This window comes from Cupressus sempervirens, chromosome 5 (assembly GCF_028749045.1).
Source record: "Cupressus sempervirens isolate cs-2001-9-10 chromosome 5, ASM2874904v1, whole genome shotgun sequence".
Taxonomy (NCBI): domain Eukaryota; kingdom Viridiplantae; phylum Streptophyta; class Pinopsida; order Cupressales; family Cupressaceae; genus Cupressus; species Cupressus sempervirens.
The window spans coordinates 688,383,913-688,403,656 of record NC_143122.1 but is presented as its reverse complement, the minus strand read 5'-3'; the positions used below and the strand labels follow the sequence as shown (position 1 = coordinate 688,403,656).

The 19,744-nt window shown below is 34.2% G+C and overlaps 1 protein-coding gene across 1 annotated transcript in view; it reads right to left on the bottom strand.

Annotated features, from left to right (window-relative positions):
* Positions 1-9,144: 9,144 nt before the first annotated feature.
* LOC149557823 (uncharacterized) overlaps positions 9,145-19,744 on the bottom strand; it is a 68,816-nt gene continuing 58,216 nt past the window's right edge. The window contains exons 2-3 of the mRNA XM_089832305.1: positions 10,129-10,665; positions 9,145-10,024 (exon numbers count right to left, since the gene is read on the bottom strand). Coding sequence (XP_089688431.1) covers positions 9,779-10,024; positions 10,129-10,665 — 783 coding nt within the window. The 3' untranslated portion in view covers positions 9,145-9,778. The remainder of the gene's footprint in view (positions 10,025-10,128; positions 10,666-19,744) is intronic.

The window sequence follows — 19,744 nt, the reverse complement described above, 5'->3', positions numbered from 1 at the left end:
TGCACTCTCAAATCTATGGCAAGTTGCATGATTCATGCCAAGTCTCTAGATCCATCATTAGAAGTCGAAGCAATCTCAAGTGCCACTCACATTCTTAATCATTCTCCTCATCCAACCTTAGATGGAAAAACTCCTTTTAAGGCATGGTGCAGCAGAAAACCTATTGTGATGCACTTCAGAGTCTTCGGTTGTCCTACATGGGTAAAGAGATCTTCCAGGGGATGCAAGGCATAGCCATCTCGGCCTTGTACCTTCATTGGTTATGAAGACAGTGTGAAGGCATATAGACTTCTAGATCCAGAGACACATTAGATATTTGTGGAGAAGGATGTATACTTTGAGGAAAGTTCTCCAAGCTTGTCCTCTACTCCTCTTCGCGCATCATACAATGTGGATACTGGTAGTGATTTCAGCGATAGTGCTTCAACAGATTCAGACACGTGGGGTTCTATCGATAGTTGCAGCGAGAGGTCACTTCATCAGTTCAGTCCCCATGCATACATCGCCACAGTGATAGTTCCAGAACAGCAGGGTACATCCAATCTTCCAGATACAGGTTCAGTGATAGATTTGGGGGATAGTGTTCATGATCTGCCTCTTCTTCTTGATGCAGAATTACCTTCTTCAGTTGTCACGAGGGTTCCATCAGACTCTCTTGTTCATTCTCTACATGATCGATCCTCACAGGTTGAAGTGATTGTGGATACTTATGATCAGCAGTTGCAGCAGGGTTCTTCATCAGTTGCAAAGACAAACAGTTCTTTGGGACAGGTTCTTCAGCCAGTTGAGCAAGTTTCAGAGACATCACTTATTTATGGGGTTCTTTCCACACACAGTGGAAGCGTCTCATTTGTACCCTTGGTATTGTTTCTTCCTAAGGGGAGGAACACCATTTTGCAGTCTTGGATCAGCTTCTTCATCAGAGCAGTCACTGTTTGGCATTCTTCTTTGTGGGGGGCGGGGGGCCTTATCTTGTCTCTCTTCCTCTTCTCATCATTCTCTTATGTATATACTGGATGTATGTCATAATGGGGGGGTCTTGATTTCTCCATCCATCCATGCATCCTTATTTATCTCTCTTTTTGGGGGAGGGTTTTTCCCATGAGGTTTTCCCTCCTTCCCCGCTTTGTGGGAGATTGCATATCATTATGTACATGGGTACCTAACATGGCCTAGTAGCTGGGACCCATATTGCATTTCATCCTAGATTTCGTAAGCATAAGGGCATTCCCCTAAGTTGCACTTAAAAGGGGGTGTTGGTGTAAATAAGTATTTACTTATTACACTTACTTAAGTTTTACTTAGGTTAATGCATTATTTTATTATTATTTTAGGTGAGAGACTTAGGAGTTTGTGTACTCTCATTGAGTTACGCAACTCTAATTATGCACATGGTGTCTACAACATAGGAGTATGCATCATTCACTGAGTTGTCATGATGACAACACAATTATCCGCACTCTTCATTTAGCACATGTTGTCTACACCACTGATTTGCGTGCTACACCATTGTAGGCTTATCCTCACATCATTGCACTTAATCCTGTGCTCAATGGAGGATAAACCATATCTAGTGGACATGTGTCTGGTTGTATGACATATCATGATGCTGACTTCTATGCATTCTAGAAGCTCTCCGGAGGCCTTTATATTCAGGCACTCCTAGTGTACTCTCAACCAGTTATTGAATGAATATCGTCATTCTGATCATACTCTGTCTATTTTGGTCTACTGTGTGCTTGTGTTGAGTTCTTTAGTTCTTGGGTGAATTCTAGCCTAAGCCAAATTCTTACACTTATAGTTGGCCCTGATGTCTGAATGGGTATGTTAGGCATGGGAATTAGCTACCCCTAGATGTATTTGTTCCTATCATTGGGTTATTCAAAAGTTGTTAATTCAGAAGCCAACAAACTATATTAGATAATACTTGAAAATTTATTGTAAGAGACGAGAATCTATCCAAAAACAAGAGGATAAAATGAAAGATGCATCTATTCTAAATAAGGAGAATATGGTGAATGTAGCACCCAGACAATTAGCTTAGTGTACATAATATCAAGTTCTAGTAGTTTTAATTATTTTGAGTAGCAATAAATAGGGGTATCCTTTACCTTATAATTAGGAGATACTTTGTCTCGTATGTTGTAGTTGAAACTTATGTTTTGCAATTGATTCAAAAATAATAGAACTGTAAAATATTCAACCAATAAATATTATCGTAGTTAATATAAAAAAATAATTTAATGTTTGCATAAAAGAGTCAATATTAAATCATCAAATTCTGTAATCCAATAAACACTTTTGAATTCAAAAATAGACCAAAGAAAGAAAATAAGTTTGTTAAATATTATTCCAACATCCTCTAGATGTTATACACTCTTTAGTAAACATTAAATATAAAAAAGAAAGTTGTTAAAATACATAAAATTTTCTCAAAATAGGAAAGTTATTAGAGTTTATAAGGATAGTTATCAACTTATTTTTTATTTTGGTGTGCAAACATATAGAGGCAATTTATGTATTTGATTTATTAAATTGTTTAAACTATGTGATATAATAACTACGTTAATTATTATCCACCTATGGAACTCTAGTAGTGCATAAGCCTATGAAATTGGTCTCAATATGTTTTGACTTTCAACATGAATAAAGTTATAGTCTAGCTTTAATTTGAATTACATATGTCTTACCACATGAGCTCTTGACAATTTCGCTAATCTATTAACTAAATGTACTCCTCATTTAAAATTCATATATGATGCAAAAGGATCCCAAAGGATGTGAACCACTATCCAAAACAATATGGAACAAACCAATAATCCACTATTTCCCTACAAAAAAATGGAATTCGTCAATTTTTTCTCTTTTGGAAAAATAAGAAAAAATGCTACATGATTGACACATTATGAACTTTTAGTTCTTCACACCTCACAAAATGACCTTTTGTGCTTCCCCCATGACTTTTCATGTATTTTTTTATTTTTTATTTTTATTGTTTTTGATAATCGTGGGTACAATATGGATCTTGAAAGGGCCTTGCCCCTTTATAACCAAAAGGATAAGGCATTAAGAAAAGCACAATTACAAAAGACAACCAAGAGGACCAATGATGAGATTTTATAAAATCAAAAGAATTACAAACTCAAAAAAACCAGCCAACCTTCTAAAGTTCAACAAAGGAAATATTTACAACATGTATTTTCTCTTTCTTCCTCCACATGAACTAGTTTCCCATTCTTAATGGGAAATTAGTGGTTGCACGGACTATTTGCATTATCTAGGATAAATTATAACATTCATTGGTCTCAATAAGTTGCACACTCACCAAGATTAGGAGAAAGGTTAATTTTAGAAGGGATCTCCATAAGCACACAAATTCTAGGAAAAAAATGTTTTGTGAAACTAATTGAATCAGTAATGAAGCATTGTTGAAAATAGTTGGCAATGACCCTAAAAGCCTCCTCATTTGAATACTTAAAAGGAAACCTAGCAACATTCAAATAGATAATTTGAAGGGTCCTCCTTTCGAATTATCAAAGCAAAGAAACAATGTTTAAGACATGCCATTTGCCTCATAAACTAAGGACCTTCCCATAGAACCCAACAACAATCACTGTGATTGGAAAGAGAAAATAAGAAAAAGTTTGTCAACATTCCATTTCCATTGAAACGATATTCTAATAGCATCAATTTCAAGGTGATTACCAAAAAATATCCCAACAAGTGACTTCTTAAGCTAGGTAGTACACTTAGCAGTAAGGGTTGAGGATAGAAATTTAAATCTACCCCTCAACTATGACATAACAAAAAATAATATATTCAAAACCATCCTCACCAATATGTACTTTCATCAACACAAAATTCTTGGTGTGAACACCCATGCAAACAAAACCAACGTCCTTATTATTGATATAGGCAATTTGCAAAACATTAGGCTCAAAACCTATAAGGAGGAAAAGGGGTCATGATGCAAGAGCATCCTCACTTTGAAGATATATTACATTAAAAAAAACATTGTGTTTACAATTTTGCCAATTTACTAGTCGGTTGATCATTTTAATGATACTTGATTTGTCTGAGTTAGCACTTCTGATGTTCAAAGCATGATCTAGACCTTGTTTGATACCTATTCCTAGGTTTGCATCTCATTTGAATCTTTTTTGCTAGAGTTATCACTCATTCTCTCTTGGGTATCATATTCTTACTATTTTTCATGACCATTGGTGGATTTTGATCTTGTGATGGAAATCTACGATCATGGATCTTCGGTGTTCTTGGATCATGTCTGGACCTAAATTTGGAAACACGAGCTTTCAAATAATTTATGTAACTTGTTCCTTATGATTTGGGACCGAACCTATTTGGTTGTAATACATTCCTTGTTCTTGCGCAATGTTTTGCATCTTGAGGCCGACTTGCATGTCGTGGTGCCTATATATTGTAATGTGATGTATCTCTAGAGAGATTTAGTTGTTTAATATCAATATATTTGTCATTAGAAGTGGATCTAAGGTCTCTAGCTGAAGATTATTAGAAGCCTGGCATGTAATAAGGCTTATTGTCAAACCATTATAAATCTAATTTTCTATGAATGAATATTGATCTTGCTTGGTTCTCTCCATATACAACTTTTTTTTTGTTGTGCTTACTCTTGTTGCACGATTGGATTGATCTCTTTGAGGTCTCTCAAATCGAGATAGCATCAAGTGGTATTAAAGCTAAGGTTATGTTCCTTAAATTTATGTTGGTAATTTGAGGCTACAAACCTTAATTGAGTTTAGTTGTAAGGCTACAGTGTCGGGATCTAATATACAATTGCAGAGGGTCACAAGGATGGTTTGGGGAAGGAGTGATGTGGATCCAACAAGTATGGGAATAATGCGGCAAATTTTGGCTAGACTTGAAGTAATAGAAATTGCCCAAATAAGAGGAAGACCTGTTGAAGATGTGGGTGATGAAGAAATTGAGGCAACTATTAAAGAAAATGCTAAACCTATACTTGAACAAGAGGATGAAAGATTCCTAAGATCCCTTACTAGAGTTAGTGCAAAACTACATTTCAAATTACCAACTTGTGATGGCAAGATAGATTCAAATGAATTGCTTGATTGGATTTCTAAGATAGAAAAGTATTTTGAATATGAAATTACAAATGCAGATAAGAAGGTAAAAATTACTAGCACTGAGTTGGAAGAACATGTGTCATTACAACAAGAATATTTACAAACCAATAGACAATGGAAATGAAAGGAAAAGATCATCTCGGGTAAGATGGTGAATAAGTTTAAAGGTAAATTCTTGCCTAGTGATTGCCAGCTTAGTATGTTCACGAAGATGCAAAATTTTAAAGCAAAAAGAATATATTGTAAAGGAGCATAATGAAGATTTTTTAGATTGAATCTCATATTTGGACATATCAATGATGAGGTTGAAAGAATTGCAAGATACCTTAATGGTTTAAGGAAATCTATTTAGTATGGGATTAGTTTGGTTAAAATGAAAAGTATTGAGGAAGCTTATCAATTTTCCCTAAAGGTTGAAGAGAAATTGAAGAGACAAGAACATAGACAAAGAGGTTGGGGTGACATATTTCAAAAGGGTAAAAAATTGATTGGAGGATAAAAGAATATTGAGATCAAACAAAGGCAAATCAGAATGGAAAGAAGACAGTTCATAATGTGGAAGAGGAATAAGTTACCCTAAACTTACTAACTATGGAATATGAGTTTGTTCAAAGGCACTTATTTCAAATGTGGAGGACATGGAGCATTTGAGTGTGTACAAGGTAATTCAAGCAATAAGATCAATAGTAGTAGCAAAAATGCATTTATGGAGAAGGAAACACTTGAATCTATGAATCAACTGGGATATGGAGAAGCCCTTATGGTTAGAAGAGCATTATGTAATAGGAACCTGATCAAAAATCAGCATTGAGAAAAAGTTTGTTTAAAACCATATGTAAAGTTGCAGAAAATTGTTGTAAAGTCTATCATTGATAGTGGGAGTTCAGATAACCTAGCATTCGGTGGTATCGGTTACCAAGTTGCAATTACCAAGGATGAAGCATTTGAGCCATGTCAAATTGCAAGGATAAAAGATGATCATAAGGTATTGGTAAGTAAGTGATATATAGTAAAATTTAAGATTGGATCTTATCATGATGAAGCTCTTTGTGATGTTATGTCAATGGATTGTTGTAATATCTTGTTGGGTAGACTTTGTTCATATGATAGAAAAACAATACATGATGCCAAATTGAATACATATACCATAGGATAAAATGGGATGAAGCAAGTATTGTTATCTTTGATAGGAGATCCTAAAAAGGAGAATCGTACCATAGTTAGGATTTGTTTAGTTTAAGGAAGGAAATTCTTGGATGGTATACAGAGAGTATGTGTTATGTGTTGATTCAAAAAAAGCCCAATTTGGGGATGATAGATGAACATCTTAAAGAGATAACAAAGTTAGTTACAAAATTTAAAGACATCATTTAAGATAAGGTACTAGATGGATTACCTCATGTTAGAAGTATCAGTATTTGTATGTATCTAGTTCTAGGAGCAAGTTTACCAAACAAAGTTTACAAAGAATGAGGAATTGAATTGACAAATGCAAGAGTTCTTGAAGAAAGGCATGATTACAGAAATTTTAAGTCCTTGTGTAGTACCCACGGTATTGTCGCCTAACACAAATGGAGAAAAGAAAAATGTGTATTGATTCCAGAGCCATCAAGATCACATTAAGGTATATATTTCCTTTACTAAGAATGGATGACAAAATAGATTATTTGAGTCGAGCAAAATAATTTTCCAAAAATGATTTAAAGAGTGGTTACCATCATATTAGAATTAGAGAAGGCAATGAATAGAATATTACATTCAAGACTAATGAGACTTTACATGATGGTTGGTATGCCTTTTGGTTTAAACAACACACCTAGTACTTTTATGAGATTGATGAATGACATTGAAAAAATCTTAATCAAATATGTGATTGTGTACCTAGATGATATTCTAATTTTCTATAAGAGTAAGGAAGAATATTTGTTGCATCTAGGACAAGTATTGCAGAGATTGAAGTTAGAGAAGTTGTTGATCAATATCAAAAAAATGTTATTTCATGAAGGAGAAGATAGTATATCTAGGATTTTTAATTTTAGTTTATTTTAGTTGAAGATTTGAAGATAGATCCTCAAAAGGTTAAAGCAATTTTGAAATGATGTACCCATGAGAGTGTTGGAGAAGTTAATCATTTCATGGATTTACTAGTTTTTTCCAGAAGTTTATCAAGAATTTCAATTCAATTCGTAATCCTATTGCAACGATTATGAGGGGTGATTGGAAGGATTTCTAATGGACACATGGAGCTAATCAAAGTTTTTAAGTATCATAGTAGAAAAACATCCAGTTTCAGGCTTACCCAATTCAATTAAGGTATTTAAAGTGGATTGTAATGCAAGTAGGAATACAACTGCAACTGTGTTGAGTCAAGAAGGTAGACCTATTTCTTTTACCAATGATAAGTCAAATAATGTCAAAAGGAAATATTTGATTTATAATCAAGATTTATATGTCATAGTTCAAACTTTGAAGAAGTGAAAACATTACTTGTTGGCGAACGAATTTGTGTTATATATAGAGCACTATTTGTGATATTTAAGTAGTCAAGGGAAGTTAAATAATAGACACATGATAAGAGTTGAGTTCTTGGAAAGATAACTTTTGTGTTGGAGCATCTAAGTGGACACTCAAATATAGTAGCCCATGCATTCACTAGGAGGAATTTGTTGACAAAGATAAGAGTAGAAGTACTTGGGTTTGATGAATTAAAGACATTATATGAGACAAAGCCTGATTTTGCTAAAGCATGGAAGGTTTGTATACTTTCGTGTTGAAGCACTAAAGTGGACACTCAAATATAGTAGTTGATGCATTGAGTAGGAGGAATTTGTACAAAGATAAGTAAACGTAGTTGGGTTTGATGAATTAATAACTTTATATGATATATTAAGTCCTAATTTTTCTCTCAAGTATGGAAGGATTGTAAAGAATCAGTAATAGTTGACTGAAGAAAATGGTTGGATTATTTTATTCAAGATGGTATATAATTTACCAAAGTTCAATTATGCATACCTGTAGGGTCAATGAGGGATATCTTGACTAAGAAAACACATAGTGGAGGACTTACTAGATACTTTGGTATTGACAAGACCATAAGCTTGGTAAGTGAGATATTATTGGCCATAGATTTATAAGGATGTCACAAAATTTATTGAGTTGCAAAAATCTTCAAGTTGCTAAGAGAAGTAGTCGAACTGTGTGTTTGACACACCTTTGCCTATAACTAGTAGACCTTGGGAGGATATTGGCATAGGTTTTGTTTTGGGATTAACAAAAACACAAAGATGTAATGATTCTATTTTTGTAGTAGTGGATAAATGTTATTGAAATGTCTTGATGTAATACATGTAGTAGACTTATTCTTTACTAAGGATTGTTTGATCAAGTGGAACAACAAAGCAATTGAAGATTCTTTCTAGATTTTTCATGTCAAGTTAGATCATCTTAATTTGTCTTAGGCATTAAATTGAGACTCAAATTGTAATCAACCTCGTGTGTCTAATGCAAGAGAATCTTGAGTTCAGAGTAATCTTGCATCAACCAAAAATATTATGTAAAGAGTGTCCACAAACAACTTCTCAAAAGAATCATGGCCCCATTCATCCTTGACAGGGAAATCATCAACAAGTCTACCCAACTTGATATTTTATCATATTGCAATCAATTATAACTGTCACATGGCTCCTCTCATTGTAAAAGAAGGCTAAAATCTCGATCTTGGAAAAGATCTATCTAAATTAAGAGACGAAAAAACAGTAACAAAATATTGTACATGTTTTCAGTTCAAATGTTTGAAATCAGTTCATAAAATCTTGTATTTTGATTTTAGCAACAGTTTAGATAAAATTTTGCAGCATCGTATGGATGAGAATAAATGATGTAAAAACTGTCATATTAGCTCAGTATAAAGCACTAAAAGATGCGTATGCAAACACGGGCTAAAGATGATGGGGCCAAGGGGTATTCAATTAGCAATGTTACATTCCAAACTATACATAATGCTATCTGCGTGATGAAGCCAGGCGACAAATGAGATACCTTTATTATTATTAAATAATATTATATCGAGTTATAAACTTGAGAAAAATATAAGTTATCTTGTCACACCACTAGAACATAATCAATCCTGAAAATTAACACGTACTATGAATAAGCATGCCTTGTAGGTTTAAAACAATATCCTCGCTAAAATCTGCATGTTGGTGTTATGCCAAGATGAAAATGAGGCCTTAAAAACATTAGCATCTCTAAAACTCTCTAGTGATAATAACTTTCCCTGTGATGACTGCCTGCTACCAATTTTACATAAAGGCCTCCCACCATAAAGATTTGTTTAGAAGGGCATAATAAATGCATTGGAAGTCATATTTAAAACTACCAACATTATCTTAATTCAGATTCCACAGTCAACTCTCCCAAGCAACTGGTTGGTGTTACTTTGTCATGAGAGGAAACAACGTTTTTGTTTTTCCTCCATCGCCTTGAATGACAAATAAGATCAAAAGAGATTTTGTATGATATGATGCCATTCTCATTCAAGATGCCTTCCAAGAGGCAATGGCATCACTTAAAAGGCATTATCTGTGAAAATTTGTCCGTCTAGTCTTTATGAATTATGAAGTTACCAACTTCTGCCTCTCATTTTTAAAAAATCACTAAGAATCTGGCATTTCTGAGCCAATGTCTAATCTGGAATTCCCTCCAGAATGGTTTAAAGCTTCAGTAGTCTGGGATAAGTTCTGGTTCAAATAATCCTTAGCTAGCCAGATAGTTCGACATAACCCACCATTTGCAAAATGAGGAAGAATGATACGAGCCCAATAAGGAAAGAAGGGGCCAATAATCTTAATCAACGAAAGAAATGATATAATAATCAAAAGATACCGGGGCAAATCTCCTTCCTGCCATTCACACGACCTATGTCAATACGTGTGCAAGAGCAATGGTAAAATTTATGATACAGACAAGAAACAATGTGATCTTAAAGGACATATAAAAGCATTACCTTAAAACGTTGAGGCAGCTTGAGTTCAATTGAAGTTTCATTTAAGATCTCTGCAAAAGCAACGCCAGGAAAGAGAGCAATAGGTATAAACAGCTCCTTGTTTTGTGCTATGTTGTATGATACCTCCATTAAAAATGTGACGACTAGAATGGGAATTCCAAACTGCTTGGCTACATCCTCTATAAGAAGAAATAAACGATCTATTACTCTCTCATAAGCTTTCTTCCAGGGAAAGTTTTTGATTGGTTCTGGGCATATCTCCAACAGTTTTGCTGCTGGGTCCTCCAACTGAGTATTTTTCATCATCCTCTCACAGGCTTCCTTCCACGGGAATTTTCCAACCGGTTCAGAGCACAAGTCCCACAGTTTGTTTGGTAGATTCTTCATTGGAGTGTTTTTTATTTCTTCAAATTTGCCAGATAGTCCTTCCCACGGTGCATTCATTGCATAAGGAGCACATATCTTGATTTTTTTAGATCCAGTAGATAATGACAAGCTGGAGAGCAATGAAAGACTGTGACCTTGACACATTGTTCCCTACAAATGAATAAAAGAACCATAAAGAAATAATCTATGCAAAGGCAAACCTCAAATGTTTGGGAGGAAGTACTAATTCTAGTATCTATAATCTATTCTATAATAGAAAAGATCAGTTCATGCGAATGGAGCCTCTGTGTTCAAATGGAGTCTGTGTTCCATGCAAGTGTAAACAATCAGCATCATGCAATAAAATAAAATCGGCAACTTCCATTGTGCCATACTGAGTTTCTGTTTCAAACTTGACCTTGAACAATACACTAGCAATCAAATCCAAATCAACTAGTAGAACCTACTTTTAATGATGAGCAATTCATTAAACAAAATAAAAATAGCTTAAGATTTCTAAAGCTGTATCCAGCACTGAGTTTTGTCCGACCTTCTGGACTGTGTTATACCATACCCTATAATTCAGTTATTCTGTTCCACGAAGGTACAATGATTTAATCAAGAAATTAACTTTTAAAGGAATTTCTGTTTTCTTACATCTAGTCTGTTTGAAATTTGAATAATACACTAGCAATCCCATCCAAGGAAAATGACTAAAACCTCCCTTTTGAGTATGTATGGTTCACTGAACAAATAACGTTGAAAAAGCTATATCCAGCAGTTATTTTTGGTCAGACCTGACTTGTGTTAACCTATATCTTGTAATTCAATCCCAATAAGGTATATGGATATATTCATGGAGATTAACTTTTAAATGAACTTCTGTTATCCTACACCCACACACCTAAAAAATGCAGTATATTGTTCTTTCTCGACCTACTTTCACAGAGAGCTTCAAAACTGACTATTTAATATAAATGCACATCTAGGTACAGCTTTTCTGAAGAATCAAGATAAATAATTGTTAGAAAGGTTAATCTTTCCTTGGATGTATTAATTGGGATATTCCAAGGATCCCTAAATGTAGTTTGTCCTATTGTACACATGTGGAGGACATGTCATTGTTTGTCCTTTATTCCACATGTAAGGACAACTCTTCTTATTCCTTTATTTAGTTTATCCTCCTTAAGAGGATTGTGACACTTTGCACACACCTATTATGAATGTGGCATTCATATAAATGGGAGTTACAAATGCAACTCCTTTCTCATCTCTATATAAGAGATGCTCCTCCTTCTTTCTTCTTCACTCTTAGCACTTGATGTTATTGTATTGAGCTATTTTTGCTCCAACACTCTCTCTCTCTCTTCTCTAGGCATTTGCCTTCATTCATAATACTCACAAGGGGTTTTCTTTGCTTTCCCCTTATAAATCCTTGTCTCCATTGTTGAACCATCTTGGTGCATGCTCTTGGATTTTGCTTATCTTATGGTAACATTGTTTCACACTTAACTTACTTGTATTGTTTCTCGTTCCTTGCTCAATCTCATCATTTCTTACATGGTATCAGAGCTTGGCTATCTAATCCTTGTTTTAAGTTTTGTGTTGAAGGTTGCCATTCATTGGAGCACACCTTATTTGGAGACGTCATTGAGAGAAGAAGTTTGTGTTGCAATTTTCTGCTCATTCTAACATCCTTTGTGTGCAGATTTTAGTGTATCATTTTTTATCATTGCTTACTAACCCTCTTTGGAAGGCTTGCCGCCAAAGGGTTTTTCTATAAAAATTTCAAATTTTTTTTTTTGTTTTGGAAGGCGAGCCGCCAAAACAAGAAATATTACTTCATATTACTCATTTATTATAAATGAGTGCATTTTCTTTTAAAAAAATTATTTCTCTAATATTATTATTGTAGGGTATTCTTAAATACCCTAAGTGTTACCTTTTAATCCTTCATACAAAAGGTTCATTAAACCTCTTTATAGTTCTTTTAAAATTTAACTTATATTTTAATCATTTTCTTTTGAAATTTACAATATATCTTCTTTAAAATTTAAAACTTTATTCTAAAAATTTATCTCTTTTAGAAAGAAAATCTATGAGATTTTAAAAAAATATATTCCCATTCTTTCCCTCCCTTCATTAAGTTTTTTTTTAGTATCTTTCCTTAGATCGATTGTTGTTTCTAAATAAAATCTCGTTCTTTAAGTTTTAAAAGAAACTCTAATTAGAAACCCTAATTAGATATTCTTGCATGAGATTTTTTTTTCCTCTTCCGCCTAAAAATAATTTGTGTAATGTGCCATTGTTGATGGAAATAATCGCTTGCAGGGTTTTGAAATTTCGCAAGCAATCTGATCGCAGTGCGAATCTCCTTCAGCTTTGTGAGCCGATCATTATTGGAGCTTAGATTATTGTTTGCACAAGTAGTCGTCCTGCGTTAGGGTTTCATAGAGTAACTCTCTCGTAAGAATCCTTGAACGCCTTTTACAGATCGCAGCCAGAACTCGCTCCCTCTATCCATTGTCTCTTTGCCTCTTTCATTGCTCTATCGACCCTCCAAACCTGCACGTGATTCTCACCAGAGCTTGCTTTCCACTATAGCGATTCGAGCAGATAAGAACGCCCAGCCATTTTGAGCCCTCAAAAAATAGGGTGTAACAGCATTTCTCGTCCCAGAGCAATTCAGAATCTCAAGTACTCGCCGCTACAGCATATCACCAGCCCGGGGATTATAAAGATCGCAGTACTCAAATCGACTAGATCCAAAACTATATTCACATTGTTAACTCTTTCACATCAATAAAACCACAGGTCGGGTATATGTGCCCGATAAAACCCTCCTTCCATAATTCCAAGATCAGCCGAGCATGCTTGGCAGAGGCGGGTGCCCCTAACGGCCGAGCATCTCTCCAATAGGGGTGGGGTGTATGACAAGCGGGTGCCCCTAAAGAAGACGTTATTTTTCAAAGTAAGACGTTTGTTAGCATTATGTTTGTTTGATTGTGGGTGGCTAAAGAAGACGTTTTTTTTTCTAAGTAAGACATTTTTTTTTGAGGTTGTTTCAATTTCTTAGCTTTGTTAAGGAATATTGTTTATTTTTAGCATTCCTGAGTTGATGCATGTGACGCTTTTTGATACGTGTCACTTTCATTATCATTTCTCCTGCAGATACGTTTTTAACTTTGTTCCAAGTGTTGCATCTTAAACGTTTTGGGTGCTATTTTTATCACATAGCCTTTCACGTTATCATTAGAAGCGTTTGAAATTTCGTTTCCTTCTTGCATGCAATTCTGTTGCATTCCATCATTGTTTTTATTTGGCATATCATTAATATAGGCCTCCTAAATATAGCGAATTAGATTCATTGTCCTTTTTAGGCTATTATCATCCTAATAACGCTTCTGCAAGATTCTTTTCCAGGTTTATCCTTGTACTAACGTTTTGTTGCAGGATTTTTATTATTGTTTGTTTAGTTCCATCATCACGTTTTTTATTCAAGTTAACGTATAAGTCATATTTCTATTAGGGGGGGCATTTTTATTCATAAAAATGTCAACCTTAATTCCAGAAATAAAACTTAGTTATTCTAATTATCATTCCTGGAAAACTCATATCTCATTCATTTTTCGTTTTAAACACCTCTTCGAAATAGCCACTGATCCCTCTCTTGAACCTGGTTCAGCGGCTACCCAAGACGAAAAAGATACTTGGAAATCTAAAAATGAAGAAGCTTTATGTTTAATTAGTATTTCCATTATTCCAGATTTATATGTGTTAATTGCTCATTGTTCTAAAGCTCATGATGCATGGTCCATCTTGCAAACCAAGTATGACAGTGGAGATGAATACAGCAAAATACAGTTGCAGGATCAACTTGAAGATCTCAGGTATGCAGATTTTAAGAGTATGGATGAATTTCTGTTAAAATTTGACTCTCTTAAAAGCCAAATTATTGCCTTAGGTATTCAATTAGAGGACATTCATTTAATTCATCTTATTCTTAAAAAGTGTCTTCCTAGACAGTTTCAACAGTTTATAACTAATATTCATGCACAGCTTGCTATTCCTACTTTAACTTCTCAGTTAACTTATGTTATTTTTCAAACTTTATTAAGACAGGAAGAAGCTAAGCTAATTCAGTTTTGGTACCCTTAAATCAACTGAACATGCATTTGTGTCTAGAAATTCAAATAATAATTTTCGTTCCAATAATAATAATAACCACAAACAATATAATACTAATTCAAATAATTCCAACAATAAATTTCATGCGAAATATAATAATAATAACAATCATCATAATAACACTCGTAATACTAATAATCAAAGGAATCATTCCAATTCCAAACCTCATTGTTCTTATTGTGGCAAAGATGATCATATTGTCAATAACTGTTTTAAAAAGCAAAATGATAAAAAACCTATGAATAATAGTAACAATAATCAAAAATCAAATCATAAAAAAAATAACTCTACTGGTTCTAATTCTCGTCATGCTTTTACTTGTAGCTTTAATCTTTGTAGACCTTTAGAATGGATTGTTGACAGTGGTGCATCACAACATGTAACTTCTCATAAAGAAATTTTTGATTCTTTACAACCGGATATTGCTAACATTCCTATTCAGTTAGCTAATAATCAGACTTGTAAAGTTGAAGGATTAGGTGATGTTACTATTCCTAATGGTAAATTGCATGATGTATTATATGTACCTGACTTGAAAACTAATATACTTTCTGTTTCACAGTTATGTCAGGACTATAAAGTTGAATTCTACAAAGATACATGTTATGTCATAGATCCTCAAACTCAAAAAGTGATTGCTCATGCTAAAATGGATAATGACAATTTGTTTAAATTCCATGAATTTGCTAGTTCACGATATTCATTACATACTTCTATTTATTTCAATATATGGCATGAAAGACTTGGCCATTTAAATTCAGATTATATTACTTTCATGCAAAAGCACAATATGGTTGATGGCTTGCCTCACATTATTCCTTCTAAGATTGCCTGTACAGGTTGTATGAGTGGTAAGATGCATAGGGAGCCCTTTCCAAATAGAAAATCATGGCGGGCAACTCATAAGTTGCATCTTGTCCATAGTGACCTTTTGGGCCCCATGGAGAATAACTCCATCCAAGGTTCTCGGTATGCACTTACCTTTGTTGATGATTTTTCTAGACGAACTTGGATCTATTTTTTGCATAGCAAGGATCAAGTTCTTGATATATTCATTGAATTTCAGTTATATGTTGAAAGGCAATCTGGTTTTAAACTTAAAATTCTCAGAACTGATAATGGAAAGGAATATGTGAATAATGTTTTTCACTCTTATTTGAAATCATGTGGAATTAAACACGAGCTTACTATTCCTTATACGCCACAACAAAATGGTGTGGCGGAAAGAAAGCATCGGACCATTGTTGAAATGGCTAGAAGCATGTTGCGTGCTAAGAATCTGCATTATAAATTTTGGGCTGAAGCCATGTTTTGTGCAACTTATATTCTTAATAGGACTCCTACCAAAGCTCTCAAGGTTATTACTCCAGAAGAGGCTTGGTCTGGTAGGAAACCTAATTTACATCATTTACGGATTTTTGGATCTATTGCTTATGTTCATACTCCTAAACAGAAAAGGCATAAATTAGATGCTAAGTCATCTCCTTATATGTTTGTTGGTTATGATGAAAACACTAAGGGTTATCGTGTTTATGATTCAACTACTAACAAAGTTCAAGTTGCTAGAGATGTTTGTATTGCAGAAAATGGAGTCCATGACTGTTCTACTACACATGATGCAGAATTCAGTGGCACTAAAATTGTGCTGGTGGAGGACCAACCTCCTTCTCTTAACCCTACTCCTCCTCTTAACCCTTCGACTCAAGTACCACCTATTATTTCTGCTCCTACAACTCATGATATTCAAGCAGCTACTAATGATGCTTTTATTGCTAATGATTCTTCCTCTAGTGATAATTCCATTACAACTAAACGTAAACCTAAATGGGCTCAAAACTTAATCAATGAAAGTGATGATTACATTTCTAGATTTGGTGGAATTAAACATAGAAGGATTAATTATTGTAATTATGCTTTGATGACTACTATTATGAATTCTAACGATCCTAAGTCCTTTGATCAAGCTAACTCTCAACCTCATTGGCAGAAAGCCATGCAAGAGGAATATGATTCTTTAATAGCTAATCAAACTTGGGACTTAGTCAAGTTACCTCATGGCAAGAATATAGTTTCATGTAAATGGTTATACAAAACAAAATTGAATACTAATAACGAAATTAGTAAATTCAAGGCTAGACTAGTTGCTAGAGGTTTTTCACAAATTGAACGACTAGACTATAATGAAACTTTTGCTCCTGTTGCTAAAATGCCTACTATCAAATTAGTTCTTGCTTTAGCATCTAAAATGAATTGGCCCATTCATCAAATGGATGTTAAAAGTGCCTTCTTAAATGGTGATTTACATGAAGAAATCTATATGGCTCAACGTCCTGGATTTGTTAAGAAAGGTAGTGAAAATCTGGTTTGCAAATTGAACAAATCTATTTATGGTCTTAAACAATCACCTAGAGAATGGTATTCTAAAATTAATTCTTTCTTTGTTTCTCAAGGTTTTGCTAGAAGTAAGAATGATCCTAATTTGTATATTAAACATACTAACGATGATATTATCATTATTATTGTTTATGTAGATGATCTAATTCTCACTTCTAGTTCAGATGCTTTGATTTCTGATATCAAGTTTCAACTTAAACAGAAATTTCAGATGACTGATTTAGGTATCTTACATTACTTCTTAGGTATGCAAATTTGCCAAACTCCTAAGGGTATCTTTCTTTCTCAAGCAAGTATGCTTATGATCTTTTAGAAAAATTTAAGATGAATGACTCTAACCATGTTTCAATTCCATGTGAATTAGGAACTAAATTAATGACTGATATGAATACTCTTTTTGTTGATGAAACTTTGTATAGACAGTTGGTAGGAAGTTTAAATTATTTAACTCTTACTAGACCTGATATTGCTTATAGTGTTGGTTTAGTTTCTCGATTTATGTCTAAACCTCAACAAACTCATTTTAAAGTTGCTAAACGAATCTTAAGGTACATTAAAGGAACTATTAATATGGGATTATTTTATGATGCAAATTCTGAATTTATTTTACATGGCTATACTGATTCCGATCTAGGTGGAGATCCCAATGATGGGAAATCCACTTGTGGTTATTGTTTCTTTGTTGGTTCAGGTGCAATTTCTTGGAAAAGCAAAAAAGAACACTCTATTTCCCTTTGCTCAACTGAAGCTGAATACAAAGGTTGTACCAATGCAGCTAAGGAAGCTTTGTGGATTAGAAGACTTCTTGACGATTTGGGTCTACCTCAACAATCACCTACCCCTCTACATTGTGACAATCAAAGTGCTATTGCCTTGGCAAAGAATCCAGTTTTTCATGCACGAACCAAACATATTTCACTTCAACATCACTTCATTCGAGAACAAGTTGAAGACAAGCAAATTGCTCTTCTTTATTGTAAAGGAGAAGATCAAGTGGCTGATATTTTAACCAAACCACTTTCTAAAGAGAGATTTCAGTTCCATTGTAAAAATTTGGGTTTACAACCCATTGATGTAAACTCCCCAAGTAAAGATTAAGGGGGGGTGTTAGAAAGGTTAATCTTTCCTTGGATGTATTAATTGGGATATTCCAAGGATCCCTAAATGTAGTTTGTCCTATTGTACACATGTGGAGGACATGTCATTGTTTGTCCTTTATTCCACATGTAAGGACAACTCTTTTTATTCCTTTATTTAGTTTATCCTCCTTAAGAGGATTGTGACACTTTGCACACACCTATTATGAATGTGGCATTCATAGAAATGGGAGTTACAAATGCAACTCCTTTCTCATCTCTATATAAGAGATGCTCCTCCTTCTTTCTTCTTCACTCTTAGCACTTGATGTTATTGTATTGAGCTATTTTTGCTCCAACACTCTCTCTCTCTCTTCTCTAGGCATTTGCCTTCATTCATAATACTCACAAGGGGTTTTCTTTGCTTTCCCCTTATAAATCCTTGTCTCCATTGTTGAACCATCTTGGTGCATGCTCTTGGATTTTGCTTATCTTATGGTAACATTGTTTCACACTTAACTTATTTGGATTGTTTCTCGTTCCTTGCTCAATCTTATCATTTCTTACAATAATGATAAGTCATCGGCAGAAAATTTATTATTCATTTACAAAGATAGCTACTTATGTATCAAATCTTATACGATCGGTGTCATATCATCAGCTTTAAAGCATAATCTCCTGCCCTTTCCTCATATCCCGTCCAAATATGTCATTATAAGGTTCAACATTTGTAAACCTGGTTAATCATTCATTCTGCAGCGCTATTACAGATATTTCCCAACCAAGGTATACATAGTAAATGGGAGGTCCTGTTTGTGTTATATTACTGTCAATATTCAAATATCCAAATTTTTTTTAATAGGAGTATTACTTGACATGACGAGTCAGAGTCTCTGAGTGCCACTCTTATTGAGTAAACCAAACAATCCAGGACTAAGTATTCAGAGCAAGATACCTCTTGCGCTAATATTGTAGCATACAAGCCATCCAATTAGCCAAATATTTGTAATTCACACAACCCTATAACTAGTAATGACATGGCTAAGCAAAGCTGCAAGATATTTGCAGCTAGATTTTACAGACAAAGGGCATTTTCAATGGAATATGATGCTGGCATGATATCCAGAGCCTTCAGTGAACAGAATATAAAGTGAAGGCTTTCACAAAGTTGCATAGGATATATGTTGCCTTCCTATTTTACTCTGCAGGATTAGACTCTATTAAAATTAATAGACAAGATATTGCTCTTAAAGTGAATTTCCAATTTCATCAAGGAAGCATTTCCAGCTTCATCACCAAAACCCATCCAAGATGTATAGAGGAAGATTGCAAGAATCATGTGGTTTGGGATTAAATGACAAAATCATTGTAGTGGAGAGGAGATTTTGATTGTAAACAGAGTTTCAAGGAGTTAAAGAAAATTTTGGTATAAATCTTCATGTTTTGAACAAGGAAGTGTACACTATGAAAGGAGAATGTAATGTCCCCTATCCGACTGTCTTGGGTTTTAGGGACATTGGTCTGGAAACTTCAACTGTGGGAGGTTCCTCCCTAAACTTATATTCTATTATTGAAGTTTTAAATTATGTTCA